At 51.3% G+C, this 15,272-nt stretch overlaps 1 protein-coding gene across 1 annotated transcript in view; it reads left to right on the top strand.

Moving 5' to 3' along the window:
• Window positions 1-15,272, top strand: part of TDRD10 (tudor domain containing 10) — a 37,493-nt gene that overhangs the window by 7,144 nt on the left and 15,077 nt on the right. The window contains exons 9-12 of the mRNA XM_040411705.1: window positions 920-1,082; window positions 1,161-1,212; window positions 9,984-10,036; window positions 11,938-12,008. Coding sequence (XP_040267639.1) covers window positions 920-1,082; window positions 1,161-1,212; window positions 9,984-10,036; window positions 11,938-12,008 — 339 coding nt within the window. The remainder of the gene's footprint in view (window positions 1-919; window positions 1,083-1,160; window positions 1,213-9,983; window positions 10,037-11,937; window positions 12,009-15,272) is intronic.

Below are 15,272 nucleotides of genomic sequence, written 5' to 3'. Positions count from 1 at the left end.
CCCCATAGTTCTGTGTGCTTTATTGTGTAAAAAAACTGATTTGATCCATATGCAAATTACCCTGAGAGGAGTCCTGTCCCTGAGAGGAGTCCTGTCCCTGAGAGGAGTCCTGTCCCTGAGAGGAGTCCTGTCCCTGAGAGGAGTCCTGTCCCTGAGAGGAGTCCTGTCCCTGAGAGGAGTCCTGTCCCTGAGAGGAGTCCTGTCCCTGAGAGGAGTCCTGTCCCTGAGAGGAGTCCTGTCCGAAGGAGCCCAGCACCGCCCCGCATCATCAGAATCTCCTCCTTGCTCCCCGATGTCAGAAAGCTAGAGCGCTGTATTCTTGCGATGTGTGAGCTAGCACATGCGCAGTGTCCTCATGGTGGTCCTTCCCTGTGCTGGTATCAGCCTCAGGGAAGGAACTGCGCATCACGAGATTACAGCGCTCTAGCTTTCAGACATCTGGGAGCAAGGAGGAGATTCTGAGGATGCGGTGCTGGGCTCCTTCACGCAGGACTCCTCTCGGGGTAATTTGCATATGTATCAAATCAGTTTTCTTTACACAATAAAGCACACAGCTATGGGGACTGGGTATTACAGATCTGCTAGCGGCCATCTAGCAACCCATGTCCTGAGCTCTATACACAAAATTACGGTGACAGGTTCCCTTTAAATGTATACCATTCTACATACTGTTGTGGGTAATGGTACAGTCTACAATACCTGCTGTACCGTTTTTATGACATTCCATCATATACCGGCATGACTAAGGGCAGAAGGGTTGGATTTCGTCTGGCTAATGAAGCCCATGAATTTAGCATAATTGCTTGGCGGCATATATCACAAATGTATTGTGAACATATGCCATCTCCTATATACCTATGATGTGTAAGAGAACCTGTGCATTAGATCTTGACCTACAGTCTTTACATTTTTTCTTTAGCTTTGCATTCCTGACAATGGCCAACATAGAGGTGGCTCGGATGGCAGTCCACAAAATGCATGGCTTCATGTTCAGAGGTCAGCACATGTCATGCAAAGTCCACTTTGATGCAAAGCATCCTAGGAAAGATTCCGGCATCGCTGAGGATCCTGCAGATACACCGGTAGCATAGCTTAGTCGTATGCTTGAAATCATGGTTGTCTAGAATTTGGTTTTATTTAGATATCCTCTTGTTTTACAGATCAGTGTTGTGAAATCCAAGCCAAGTGAGAACGAGACGCCCATCTCCCCTGGTAAGAGGATCCTGTTGGAGAGTTGAGGCTGATTTAAACCAGTCGATTATCGGGAACAAACTTTCCTGCAAATGCTATTTCCCGGTAATTGGCCCCTCTAAGGCTATTTTCACACTTGAGGCAGTGTGATCCGGCAGGCAGTTCCGTCGTCGGAACTGCCTGACGGATCCGCCGATCTAGATGCGACTGAAGGCATTTTTGTGAGACGCATACGATTGCTGATCCGTCTCATAAATGCATTGCAAGAACGGATCCGTCTCCGCTTGTCATGCGTACAGACGGATCCGTCTTGTATCTTTTTTTCACATTTTCACTGGTCTGCGCAGGCCGGAAGGACGGATCCGGCATTCTGGTATTTTGAATGCCGCATTCAGGCATGTCTTCAGTTTTTCTCGCCCAATTCCTTGGGGGACACAGGAAACCTTGGGTATAGCTCATCTCCATAGGAGGCGTGACACTAAGTGAAAGACTGTTAAGCCCCTCCTCCAGCAGCTATACCCTCAGCCTGGAGCGAGCGACTACCAGTTTTTTGCTTAGTGTCAAGGAGGCAAGACACTCTCTGCACTGCAGAGCTGTCTTTGCTAAAGATTTTATTTTATGCTCCCCCGTATCGCGCTCCCGTTCCATCTTGGGATCTTAATGTTGTGCTGACGGCTCTCCTTTCGAGCCTCTGCGCAGGGTTTCCCTTCGCTTGTTGTCTTGCAAAGTTTTTTTCCTCGTTGCCATCACGTCTCTTCGGCGTGTGTCTGAATTGGCGGCACTTTCTTGCGTAGAACCCCTCTTGGTTTTTCACCAGGACAAGGTGGTTCTCCGCCCGGTTCCGGATTTCCTTCCGAAGGTGGTGTCCGCTTTTCACCTGAATGAAGATATTGTCCTTCCTTCTCTGTGCCCGTCCCCGTCTCATCCTCGGGAACGGGATCTTCACCGTCTGGATGTTGTTAGGGCTCTGAGGATCTACTTGGATGTAACTAGACCCTTTCGGCGCTCGGATTCTCTATTTGTGGTTCCGGAGGGTCCGCGCAGGGGGCTGGCGGCATCTAAAGTGGTTATTGCCCGCTTCATCAAGATGGCTATTGCTGAGGCTTACCGTGCTAAGGGCAGGGAACCGCCCTTTGGTGTTACCGCTCATTCTACCAGAGCGGTCGGGGCTTCCTGGGCTCAGCGAAATCGAGCTTCGGCTGAACAATTGTGTAAGGCGGCCACCTGGTCTTCTTTGCACACCTTCACCAAGTTCTACAAGGTGAACACTTATGCATCGGCGGATGCTGCTTTGGGCCGCCTGGTCTTGCAGGCGGTGGTGACTTAATGCCTCTGGTGCTTTAATTCTTCTTGGGTTGTGGTCCCTCCCTATTTGTGGACTGCTTTTGAACGTCCCAAGGTTTCCTGTGTCCCCCAAGGAATTGGGCGAGAAAACGAGATTTTTGTATAACTTACCAGTAAAAATCTCTTTCTCGCCCATATTCCTTGGGGGACACAGGAAACCATGGGTATAGCTCTGCTCCCTAGGAGGCGTGACACTAAGTGAAAGCTGTAAGCCCCTCCTCCATCAGCTATACCCTTCAGCCTGGAGAAGAGACTGCCAGTTTTTGCTTAGTGTCCAAGGAGGCAAGACACCCCCTGCTTATGCAGGGTTGTTTTCCTATGATTTTTTATTTTTACGTTATTTGTTGTTTTTAATTCGGTTTTTTTCTACTTACAGGGACAACAGAGGCGCATTAGACCCCTCTGTTTCTCCCGGGGTTGAGTTGCGCCAGTGCCGGTAATTCCGCACTGCCGCCTCCCCCACAGAAGACAAGGTGGACCAGGGCAGCCTCGCTCCCCTGCGTCCCGCCAGCTCAGGGTCGCCCGCACGCCAAGTCCCTCCCCCGGCTTCCTGCCACTGCGGTGCCAGGAGCTGAAGGGGCGACCCCGCTGGATGGATTGAGGGTGAAGACAGCGTATGGTGAGACAGGCTGCTCCAGCCTCCCCTTCCTCCCTCCCACCGCTGCTACAGGCCTCCTGGGCTCCCATGGCCACTGTTACTACATGGCCACTGCTACATCGTGCGCCCACCCCTCCCCCCCCCCCCCCCCCCCCCGATATCGGACCGTTACCGGGCAGGGGAGTTTATCTGGGCAAGTCCTTGGCAGGGACGCTGCCTTCTGCCACATCCAGGCGCGGAGGGGGCCGCTTTCTTGGCGTGAACGGCGCCATTTCAGGCCGGCACTTCATTATCCTTGGGGGTTAAGTTCATTTTGCCGCGCGCGCGCGGCTCTGCTTCAGAGCGGCAGGGAGGGGGCGGAGCTTCCTACATGCGCTCCGCTACTTCCGGGTTCATCGCACAGTGCTGCGTGGAATCCTCTCTGCAGTGCGATCCGAAGCCGGTGCTGCTGCCTCTCCTCCACAGCCTCCTCAGTCTGTTCCCCCTTACCGCTGCCGCTTGCATCATCCGGGTCTGGTAGGACTTTTAACCCCCTCCGTGCCACAGTACTGTCGCTTGGGTGTTATCCCCGTTTCTTTCCTTGGGGTCTCCCACTTTAAGTGCAACATCTTTGTTCCACCATGTCAGACCCTTCTGCAGCCGCCAAGCCTTGGTACCATGCCTGTACTGCTTGTAGGGAACCCTTTCCCCGGGGGCAGTCTGATCCGCACTGTACTGCATGTCGGGCTCCACCGCAGCCTCAGTCGCCCGCTGTGTCGCTCCCTGCTGCCTCTGACCCGCCTGACTGGGCTAGATCCCTGTCCCAGGCCGTGGAAAGCCTCACTCATGTCGTGGGCCGCCTAATAGACAGGCCGCCTACCCCGCAGGACGCCACTCTTACTGTCGCGCCCTCCGGGTCCACCGCTTCTGCCGCTGCAGCGGGTTCACTCTCCTTTAGTGACCCCTCCCGAGCTAGGCACTCTCAGAAGCGTATTAGAGTAGAGCGAGCCTCCTCCTCGGATGCCTCCCTCTCCCCGCCACGCGTGCGCACCCAGACGAGCCTCTCCTCCCCAAAGGATTCGCTCTCTGAAGGTGAATTGGCGGTTTCAGATTTGGAAATGGACTCGGCCCTGCCGTCCAAGCTAGCCTCAGCGATGGGTCAACTCATCTCTGATATTCGTGACACCTTTAAGGTGCAGGATGATCCCCCTAGCTCGGACGCAGCTAGCGTCTCATTTATCAGACCCAGGCAGGTCTCAAAAGTCTTCCCAATCCACTCTGATTTCTCCTCTGTGGTGTCTAAGGCTTGGGCTCGACCGGACGCCCGTTTTGTCAACCCCAAGAAGCTGGACATTTGCTATCCTTTTCCAGCAGATGTCGTGGCCACATGGTCTTCCCCACCCAAGGTGGACCCCCCTGTGGCCCGGCTGTCGAAGAACACGGCCATCCCTGTTCCCGACGGGTCCTCTCTTCAGTCAGCGGAGGACCGTCGCATGGAGACCCTTTCTAAGGGCATTTTTGCTGCCTCCGGTTCTGCTCTCAGACCGGTTTTTGCCTCTGCTTGGGCAGGGAAAGCAATCTCTGCTTGGGGTGCGCAGCTGGAACAGGAGTTGGACTCGGACGTCCCTATCCAGGACCTGCGTTCCTTGGCCCAGCTTATTGTTCGGGCCGGGAATTTTGTTTGTGAGGCCTCCCTTGATGCGGGAGCCCTTATTGCACGCTCCTCCGCCCTGGCAGTTTCCGTCAGGAGGGAGCTCTGGCTGAAGGTTTGGAAAGCGGACGCTGCCTCCAAACGTTCCTTGGCGGGGCTACCGTTTGCGGGTTCCCGCCTTTTCGGGGTCCGCCTAGACGAACTTATTTCGGAGGCCACGGGTGGTAAAAGCACCCATCTTCCTCAACCCCAAGCCAGGGGCGCCCCCCGCGGACGCCCTGGTGCGTCTCGTTTTCGGTCCTCCCGCAGGGCCTCTGGGGCTCCCACCACAGCTGCCGCTTCGGCTCCTCCCCAGGATAAGCATAGGAAGCCGTTTTTTTCGGGCGCAGCCCTCCTGGCGCAAGCCGCAGGCTGCCCGCACACCCGCAGCAAAGCAATCCTCTGCCTGAAGGCGCGCCCCCACCCACCCGGGTGGGGGGCCGGCTCCTCCTTTTCAGGGACGTCTGGTTGGCTCACGTCTCCGACGCCTGGGCCCTCGAAATTGTGTGCTCCGGATACAAAATCGAATTTGCATCCTTCCCTCCAGATCGGTTCTTTCGCTCCCGCCTGCCACGGGACCCGAAACGCGCGGTTGCGTTCTCCGCGGCCGTTCAAGCCTTACTGGACAGGGGGGTGATTACCCCCGTTCCTCTAGAGGAAAGGTTCCAAGGGTTCTACTCGAACCTCTTTGTAGTTCCCAAGAAGGGAGGTTCCATGCGGCCCATTTTGGACCTCAAAAAGCTCAACCGTTTTCTCCTCCTTCGACGGTTTCGGATGGAGTCCCTCCGTTCCGCGGTGGCTTCCCTGGAGCAGGGAGATTTCATGTCTTCCATCGATATACAGGATGCCTACCTCCATGTTCCGGTAGCCCGGTGTCACCATCGCTTCCTCCGGTTCGCCGTGGGGGACCTCCACTTCCAGTTTGTCGCCCTTCCCTTTGGGCTGGCAACAGCCCCCCGGGTGTTCACCAAGGTCCTGGCCCCGGTTTTGGCCTTACTCCGTTCCAGGGGTGTTTTTCTGCTACCGTACTTGGACGATATCCTCATCAAGGCTCCGTCCCTTTCTCAAGCGGTTGCCAGCGTGGATCTCACTCTAGAGACTCTGACGAGGTTCGGTTGGGTCATCAACTTCCCCAAGTCCTCCCTTCCCCCCTCCAGACAACTGGTCTTCCTGGGAATGCTTTTAGACACGGGAGCGGCGGAAGTACGTCTTCCCTCGGAAAAACGTCTGATCCTCCGTGGGGCGGTTCGGGGTCTCCTTCTCCACCGTCGACCGTCCTTCCGCTTCTGCATGCGGGTCTTGGGGCAGATGGTTGCCTGCTTCGAGGCGATCCCGTTTGCGCAGTTTCACTCCCGCCCTCTCCAACGGGCGATCCTCTCCTCCTGGGACAAATCGCCGCAGTCTCTGGATCATCCCTTCCATCTATCGCCTCCGGTGAGGTCATCTCTCCGCTGGTGGTTACAGTCCCCTCTTCTGGGCAGGTCTTTTCTGCCACTCAACTGGTTGGTGGTTACAACCGATGCCAGTCTCTTGGGCTGGGGAGGCGTGTTTCCTCCCCGATCCGTCCAGGGCATTTGGTCTCCATTGGAGTCCAAACTCTCGATCAATGTCCTGGAGCTGAGAGCGGCCCTTTTGTCTCTACGACACTGGACTCATCTGTTGAAGGGTCATCCAGTTCGTGTACAATCGGACAACGCCACGGCTGTGGCGTACATAAACCACCAGGGGGGCACTCGCAGCGCTGCTGCAATGAGGGAGGTCTCCAGCATTCTCCGTTGGGCGGAAGCCCACGTCCCGGCCCTATCGGCAATTTTTATTCCAGGGGTGGACAATTGGGCGGCGGACTTCCTCAGTCGCACCACTGTCGACCCCGGCGAGTGGTCTCTTCACCCGGAGGTATTCGAGGCCATTTGCCTTCGTTGGGGCATACCGGACGTGGACCTCATGGCCTCCAAGTTCAATCACAAGGTCCCCGCCTATCTGTCCAGGGCCAGGGATCCGGGAGCTTGCGGAGCCGACGCCCTCGTTCTTCCTTGGCGAGGCTTCGCGCGTCCATACATATTCCCTCCCATCCCACTCCTGCCCAAGGTCCTTCGGAAGATCGCGGCGGAAGGCGTCTCGGTGATTCTGGTCGCTCCGGACTGGCCCCGCCGGTCTTGGTATGCCGACCTCATGCTGCTCCTGGCAGACGCGCCCTGGCCGCTGCCCGCCAGGGAAGATCTTCTCTCTCAGGGACCGATCTTCCACCCGCGTTTAAGGTCCCTACGTTTGACGGCGTGGTTGTTGAGACCACCGTCCTGACACGTAGGGGTTTTTCTGCGGACGTCGTCCGCACCATGATCCGCGCCCGTAAGCCGTCCTCTTCTAGGATCTATTATAGGACCTGGAGGACCTATTTGGGGTTCTGTGCCGATCTAGGGATTCCTCCGCTCCGCTTTTCTCTCCCCACCGTTTTGTCCTTCCTGCAGAGCGGACTTGCCCAAGGTCTGGGTCTTAGTTCTTTGAAGGGTCAGGTGTCTGCGCTGTCCATTTTGTTTCAGCGCCCACTGGCCCCCCTTGGTCCTGTCAAGACCTTCCTTCAGGGCGTGGCTCACGCGGTTCCCCCGTACCGGCCTCCGGTACCGCCCTGGGACCTGAACCTGGTTCTCTCAGCGCTCCAGGCTTCTCCTTTCGAGCCTCTGCGGACGGTTTCCTTGCGACTTCTGTCCTGCAAGGTTATTTTCCTTGTAGCAGTCACCTCTCTTCGGAGGGTGTCCGAATTGGCTGCACTCTCCTGTCTGGAACCTTTCCTAGTGTTCCACCAGGACAAGGTAGTTCTTCGTCCGGTCCCTTCCTTCCTTCCTAAGGTGGTCTCCGCCTTTCATCTGAACGAGGACATCGTTCTCCCCTCTTTGTGTCCTTCCCCTTCCCACCCTAGGGAGAGGGAACTTCATCGCCTGGACGTTGTCAGGGCGCTCAGGGCTTACCTGGAGGTAACCGGCTCTTTCAGGCGTACTGACTCGCTCTTTGTGGTTCCGGAGGGGTCGCGCAGAGGGTTGGCGGCATCCAAAGTCGCTATCGCCCGTTTTGTCAAGATGGCTGTTACTGAGGCTTATCTCGCCAAGGGCAAGGTTCCGCCCCTCGGTGTTACCGCTCATTCCACTAGAGCGGTCGGGGCTTCCTGGGCTCGGAAAAATCGGGCTTCTACGGAGCAGATTTGCAAGGCGGCCACTTGGTCCTCCTTGCACACCTTCACCAAGTTCTACAGGGTGCATACTCATGCGTCGGCTGACGCTGCTTTAGGCCGTCTGGTGTTGCAGGCGGCAGTTGATTGATGCCTCCGGTGTTGGTCTAGTTTGTTCTGGTCCCTCCCTTCTGGGACTGCTCTGGAACGTCCCATGGTTTCCTGTGTCCCCCAAGGAATATGGGCGAGAAAAGGAGACTTTTGTATTACTTACCAGTAAAGTCTCTTTCTCGCTCTTCCTTGGGGGACACAGCACCCGCCCTTCATTTGGGTTTACAGTTGTGGTTCCGGCTTGGTTGCCCCCGTTGGGGCTTGACGGTTCTTTTTCCGGTTGGTGGTTATCTTTCACTACTTGGACACGCAACTGGCAGTCTCTTCTCCAGGCTGAAGGGTATAGCTGATGGAGGAGGGGCTTACAGCTTTCACTTAGTGTCACGCCTCCTAGGGAGCAGAGCTATACCCATGGTTTCCTGTGTCCCCCAAGGAAGAGCGAGAAAGAGACTTTACTGGTAAGTAATACAAAAGTCTCCTTTTCTCGCTCTTCCTTGGGGGACACAGCACCCACCCATTGTTTTGGTTGCCCTGACGGGAGTTTTGACTTGTTGGTGTTAATTTGGTTGATCCTTGCCTTTGTTTTAACTACTTGGGCACATAACTGGTAGTCGCTCGCTCCAGGCTGAGGGTATAGCTGCTGGAGGAGGGGCTTAACAGTCTTTCACTTAGTGTCACGCCTCCTATGGAGATGAGCTATACCCAAGGTTTCCTGTGTCCCCCAAGGAAGAGCGAGAAAGAGATTTTACTGGTAAGTTATACAAAAATCTCGTTTTTTCGCGGGAGATAAGACTGTAGCATGCTACGGTTTTATCTTTTGCTTGATCAGTCAAAATGACTGAACTGAAGACCACCTGATGCATCCTGAACGGATTACTCTCCATTCAGAATGCATGGGGATGAAACTGATCAGTTCTTTTCCGGTATAGAGCCCCTGTGACGGAACTCTATGCCGGAAAAGAAAAACGCTAGTGTGAAAGTACCCTAAAGGTGTCACAGATCACCTGATGAGAGAGCAAAACGCTTGTTCACCTGGTGAAGCGCTCGCTGATGCAGACAGGTCAATTGTTCTCTCTGCCCGGAAAGAATGCCGCTGTGTAAGGATGAGCGATGGCAGTAGCCGTTGCTGGGGCTCATACAGTAGAGCGCTTCACCTTCACTAACGAGCAGGCGAACGCCTCCCTGCTCGTCGCTCCCCTGGAAATCAGATTTGGGCCTCGCTCACATTTCTGTGTCCATTTGACGTCTTTGAAATATGTCCGCTCTTCATCCGTGAAGCAACAGTGTGTCTTTTTATTTTTATTTTTTTGTGCCCTCCGTGTGTCATCCTGATGCCACTCAGCTGAAACTTTATTTCAAAAGCATCTATCAGTGGTCAGCGCATTCATCCGTGAGATGTCGTCCGTGTTGTCTGATTTTCATGGACCCATAGAACGGGCGTGTTTGGTCTTCATTATGGACCAGTGTAGTGCATGTCTCTGACCCATGGTCAGTATAAAAAAAAAGTACTGACGTGTGAACAAACATAATAAAATCAATGGGTGCGTGTTCTGTCTGTGAACGAGGCCTTAAGGGGATGTTGTCTTCATTCAACAATCAAGTTCTGTGGAGGGAATCTGTCACCGGAGGAAACACCTTTAAATTTGCACATCTAGAAGTATTTCTTATACCTAAAAGACCTCATGTAAAGATAATTGGGGAAAACCTGGAATATATTACCCAGCACCACTCACCGTGGAGTCTGAAAAGCTTATTTCCCCAATCATTGTTCTCTAAAGTATTTGGCGTTTGACCAGTTTTGATTTTTAATTCATATTTTAGTTGGGATATTTAGGTCCTGTGGATGATAAAACCGCAGTGTGACGTGCCCCTGCTGTGGCCTCTGATCTCCACTTCTTTATCTGCAGGAAATGGGGAGAACAGAATCTATGTGGACAACCTACCAACAGATGCCACTAAGGTAAGTCCCTTTACCCATTTGAAGAAATAAATGCCACCTGCCGTCTGATATATGTGAATGGTGCCAGTGGAGGAGGGCAAGTATTACCACGGCATTCGTAGGTATTTTTCTTGGTATTTTGTTGATGCATTAAATCCAATAAGGTCCAAACGTGCAGTATCGAGAAAAGCGCGCCTCCTGTACAGAAAGCCTCAGTCAGCGAATATATACGGGACTGTATGTCTGCAGTTGTAGGCTTCTCTGGGTCCAGGCAGATTTACAGGCTCGTATATATCCCTTGACTGCAACCCTTTGTATAGGATGTGAGATTTTCTTGATCCACTAACCCATTACTCAGCACCGCAGTGTACACCACAAAGTGTAAAAGGGGGCTGCAGGTCTAATGGTCCTGGATAAAGAGCTTAAATAAATGTCAGTTCAGATATCGCTACACACCTGGGCAGATGAGCCATGCTGGGTTATGGAAAAGCGAAGTGAGGACACGGAAACTGTTGTCACACAGCTCTTCTCACTCCTTCCAGTTAGTCTGTCCTGAAGGCCGATGCATAGGTAATGATCAGGAACGTACTGTCCGTTCCCGATAATTGCCTCATTGTTGAGCAGAGGCGATGGCTGTATTTACATGCAGCAGTCCTCTCCTTGGCATGGGGACAAGCAATGCAGATTCACACATGGCGATGGGCTGCCAGTACCAAGTAAAAATGTGATCACAGATGAAGGGATGTTTTGCTTGTTTGTTGGGTGGTCATTGGCAGGTTTATATGGGGCGTTCCCAACAATTGCCCTCATCCTTATCTTATTCAAAAGGACCTTAAGGCTAGTCATACACAAGTGTTTGGCTGGTAGCTATCCTTCATGTCCTCCCAAGACATGCACGTGTACGAGATCGCTTATCTTCCCTGAGAACAAAAACCATTTGCCAATCCCCTGGCATCCGATATGTGGATGGAGAGGAGAGATGGTTGTCTACGCCTAGGTTCAGCCAGCATTCATATAATGCAGGCATCCTCAAACTGCGGCCCTCCAGCTGTTGTAAAACTACAACTTCCACAATGCCCTGCTGTAGGCTGATACCTGTAGGCTGTTCGGGCATGCTGGGAGTTGTAGTTTTGCAACAGCTGGAGGGCCGCAGTTTGAGGATGCCTGATATAATGCGTGTGGCAACCTTAAAGGGAATGTCCCATTACACTTACCCCTTATCTACAGGGGGTATCCAACCGCTGGGGTCTCTGATTACGAAAATGGGGGCTTATGGTCTGAGTTTAAAAAGAGTGGCAGATACACAGATTCATGTCCACCACTCCATTCAACTCTATGGGAATGCTGGAGTTAGCGGAGTACAAGCGCCTGGTCTCCAGTAGTCCCATAAAGATGAATGGAGCGGCAGTGCACATGCGTAATCGTCTCTACTTTAAAACTGGGGGAAGGGCAGGTTCTCATGATCTTCGGGAGCCTTAGCAGTCGGACACTTATCCCCTATCCTGTGGACGAGCTGTCGTAATAGTTTAACCCCTTTAAGGGTATTTTCACACTTGCGGCAAGACGGATCCGACCTTCCGCTATTTCGCCGTGCCGCCGCTCCGTCCCCATTGACTATAATGGGGACGGGGGGCGGAGCTCCGGCGCAGCACGGCGAAAGCCGCCGGACTAAAAAGTCCTTCATGTCCGACTTTTTAGTCCGGCGGCTTTTGATGTGCTGCGCCGGAGCTCCACCCCCGTCCCCATTATAGTCAATGGGGACGGAGCGGCGGCACGGCGAAATAGCGGAAGGACGGATCCGACGTGGTGAGCAGCATGTGGGATCCGTTGTGCCGCAAGTGTGAAAGTACCCTAAGCCTGCTATAGCAGAAAGTGACAGATGTCATTCATCAGTGCAATGAACTTTTCTCATCTGATTTCAGGAAGACCTTTTATTGCTGTTTAAAAGATACAGACCGGTGTCTGTGCGCCGAGAACCTCACTTGGAAATACGGTAACATTCTGATTATCCAGCATGGCAGACTAACACTAGACATAGTAACGCAAAGCTCGTCTCCACTAGGACACCGTTACTGTGTATAACTATGTGCACTGCTCATTATAATAGAGGGTCATTACGAGGAACACATCTTGTGTCGTGACCTGGAGCCGAAAAAAATCTTTTTTTCAATTGGTCTTTATTAAAAAAAATATTGAGCCGTTCTGTCACAACGGGTTAACTGTTTGTCTAGCTGTGACTGGTACTTTCACATTGTGCCCATCATCGAATAACCCATATCTTTCATTTACTGAGATGTCAAACACTAATTTAAGCCACAGACTTATGAGTAAGGTACTTTCACACTAGCGTTAATGTTTTTCGGTATTGAGATCCGTTATAGGGTATCAATACCGGGGGAAAAACTCTTCTGTTTAGTCACCATTTATTATCAATGGGGACAAAACGTAACTGAACAGAACAAAGTCACCAGAATGCATTCCGTTCCGTTTGTTTGCGTTCTCATACCGGAGAGCTAACTGGAGCATGCTGCGGTTTGCTTTTCGTCATGGGATGCGGAGCAAAACCACCCACAATGCAAGTCAATGGGGACGGATCCGTTTTCTCTGACACAATAGAAAATGGATCAGTCCCCGATTGACTTTCAATGGAGTAAATGACAGTACAACCGGATCCGTTCATAACGGATACAGGCGAGTGTATTATCAACACATCACTGAAGCTAGTGAATGTACCCTTTAAAACGTCACTTTTAATATAAAAGTTAAAATAAGACCCACCAAGGTATAGACAAATATATAAGCAAAATAGATAGTATGAATATTGGGACAGATAACCCACCGTAACTTTAATCTAGTGATTAGAGGTAAAACAAGTGAAGGGTTAGCGCTATGCGGTTACTCACGATACCGTAGATCATAGGTGGGATGGTATGGAGAATAATACGTCCAAGATTAGATCAACCATTCTTGATAGATGTCAAATGGTGGTAAATCGAAATGACCCAGCAAGGATATGATGAAGACAAATTGCGGTGCACAAAATGGGATGGCTATCCCTAACAGCCTATACTATCCCTACCTACAGCAGGACAGCACCCCCGGGTGGGAGAACTATCCGACTTATAAACGTTGCCCCTAGAATTAGAGTCCCTGCCTGGAGTATCTCATACTAGGATGCCTAATAAACAACGATCAGAAAATCCAATGGGTGTCCCAAATTCAAAATCTCCCGACGCGTTTCCCCAGCTTCAATACGAAGGTTCATCAGGGGAGAAAACAAGTAGCACAATGGCTGTGGCGATAATGGCCAATGTGATGACTTGCTGCGCGCATAGATTACTGCCACCGGTTTAAATACCCACTCACCTGATGCGACCGAGTCGTCATGTTGTAACTGCGCATGTGCGTATCAGATGTCGAGCGCATGACGTCATGATACACGCCCGAGTTCTCACGAGAATCCTGGGAAGCAAAGCGCATGCGCGAGGACTCGTAATCGCAGGTCTCGCGTTATCTAGGACGCTGGCTGCAAAAAGTGGTAAATGGATGCGAGACAAACACCGTTGTCTTCACCGATGATCAGTGGTGGACACTGTATATCATCTTCTGGGGCCGCTTCATAGATGACATTTTTGTCCTGTGGAGTGGCCCCAGAGAGGCCTTTTTGGCGTTTATGCTGGTCATTAATACTAATGACATTGGTATGCATTTTACACACGAATTACATGATGACCATATATCATTTCTGGATCTCGATATCAGGTTGCAGGATGGTGTCATTCATACACGGACCTACAGAAGGCCTACTGCTACCGACAGTCTCCTTCGCTGGGAGATTCATCATCCAACCAGCCTTAGACATGGTATACCGAAGAGACAATACCTTCACTCAAGGAGAAATTGTTCCACCGTGAATGAGTTTCACGTCAAGCTAGTGATTTACGAAATGGGTTCACAGAAAGGATCTGTTGGGGATAGCCCCTATCAGAGGCCTATAAGCATGCCTTACATAGGGATAGGTCTGAACTCCTGATTCCACGGTCAACTAGGAGAAATGGAGAACTTGACTCATCCCTGCGAATCATAGGGACCCTTGACAACAAAAGTCAGAAAGGTACATGAGATTCTTAATAGATTCTGGGACATCATCAAAATGGACCCAGATCTGAGAGATATTCTACCAGATCATCCGGCACTTTCCTACAGAAAAGGTAGATCTCTGAGAGATTGCCTTATACACAGCCACTATTCACTCCCTAAACAGCAGGGTACTTGGTTGGCGAGCAGCATAAAACTTTGAGAAAAGAACGGATTCAGATGAAGATGAAGATCCTCTTAAAACTTCTTCCTTATTGATACATTCATTTACAGCAGACACAGCCACTTGGTACACGAGACAAGTTGACACGTTTCGGGTACTAGACCCTTAGTCGTAACAACATTACATAGTGAAACTCTAGGGGAGGAGAGCACCTACTTCATTGGTGGTTTCACTACATTTAACACCCATCATCTAGACTGCTAATCACAGAGTAGATGTCCTTCACATTGTGCTGTAGCCTTTAATCCCATTAACCCCTAGAGGGCTATTGCCCCGTCAAATTAGACTGGAAAATGAAAGGAAGAAAGAAAACCGCACAATGTGAATGGTATACTACATATAGTGACATTACTATTATTACTTTACTCATGCCATTGGATTCCCAACATAAAGGGTTCCATCTTTAACCCCTAGGAGGATGACATATATAAAGCATTCTCTTCTTTTAGCAATTTACTGGTATATGTACATTAGCTCCCTTTTTAGGTTTAAACCAGCCGGGACTCTACTGTTTAATCTGAATATCCAGAACGCCTCCCGTAGGATGAGTTTTTTTTCGGTGGTCTCCACCTCTTGGGGGTACAGACACCCTCTCTATTGCAAAAGCTTTAAAGCTTTTAACTCTACGGGCATGCATTTGCACAAAATGTCTTGCTGCATTGGAGATGTTTAATGCATTAGGATTACTGATATAGTTCAAGTGCTCAAAGAGCCGATTTTTTTAATTTACGTGTAGTACTCCCAATCTACATCAAGTCACATTCAGTGCAGCAAATGATGTAAACCACCCCTGTAGTGTTACAATTGAGGTAACTTTTGATTGGAAAACTACAGGAGTGGTCCGAATTTTCAAAGGATTGTAGGGGAGTCACATAGTTGCAGGTTTTGCATGGATTGCCCCCGCACCTTGTGAACCCCTTATAACGGAGCCAGTTC

This window comes from Bufo bufo, chromosome 11 (genome assembly GCF_905171765.1).
Source record: "Bufo bufo chromosome 11, aBufBuf1.1, whole genome shotgun sequence".
In the NCBI taxonomy this organism is placed as follows: Eukaryota; Metazoa; Chordata; class Amphibia; order Anura; family Bufonidae; genus Bufo; species Bufo bufo.
This window is presented reverse-complemented; position numbering and strand designations above follow the sequence as displayed.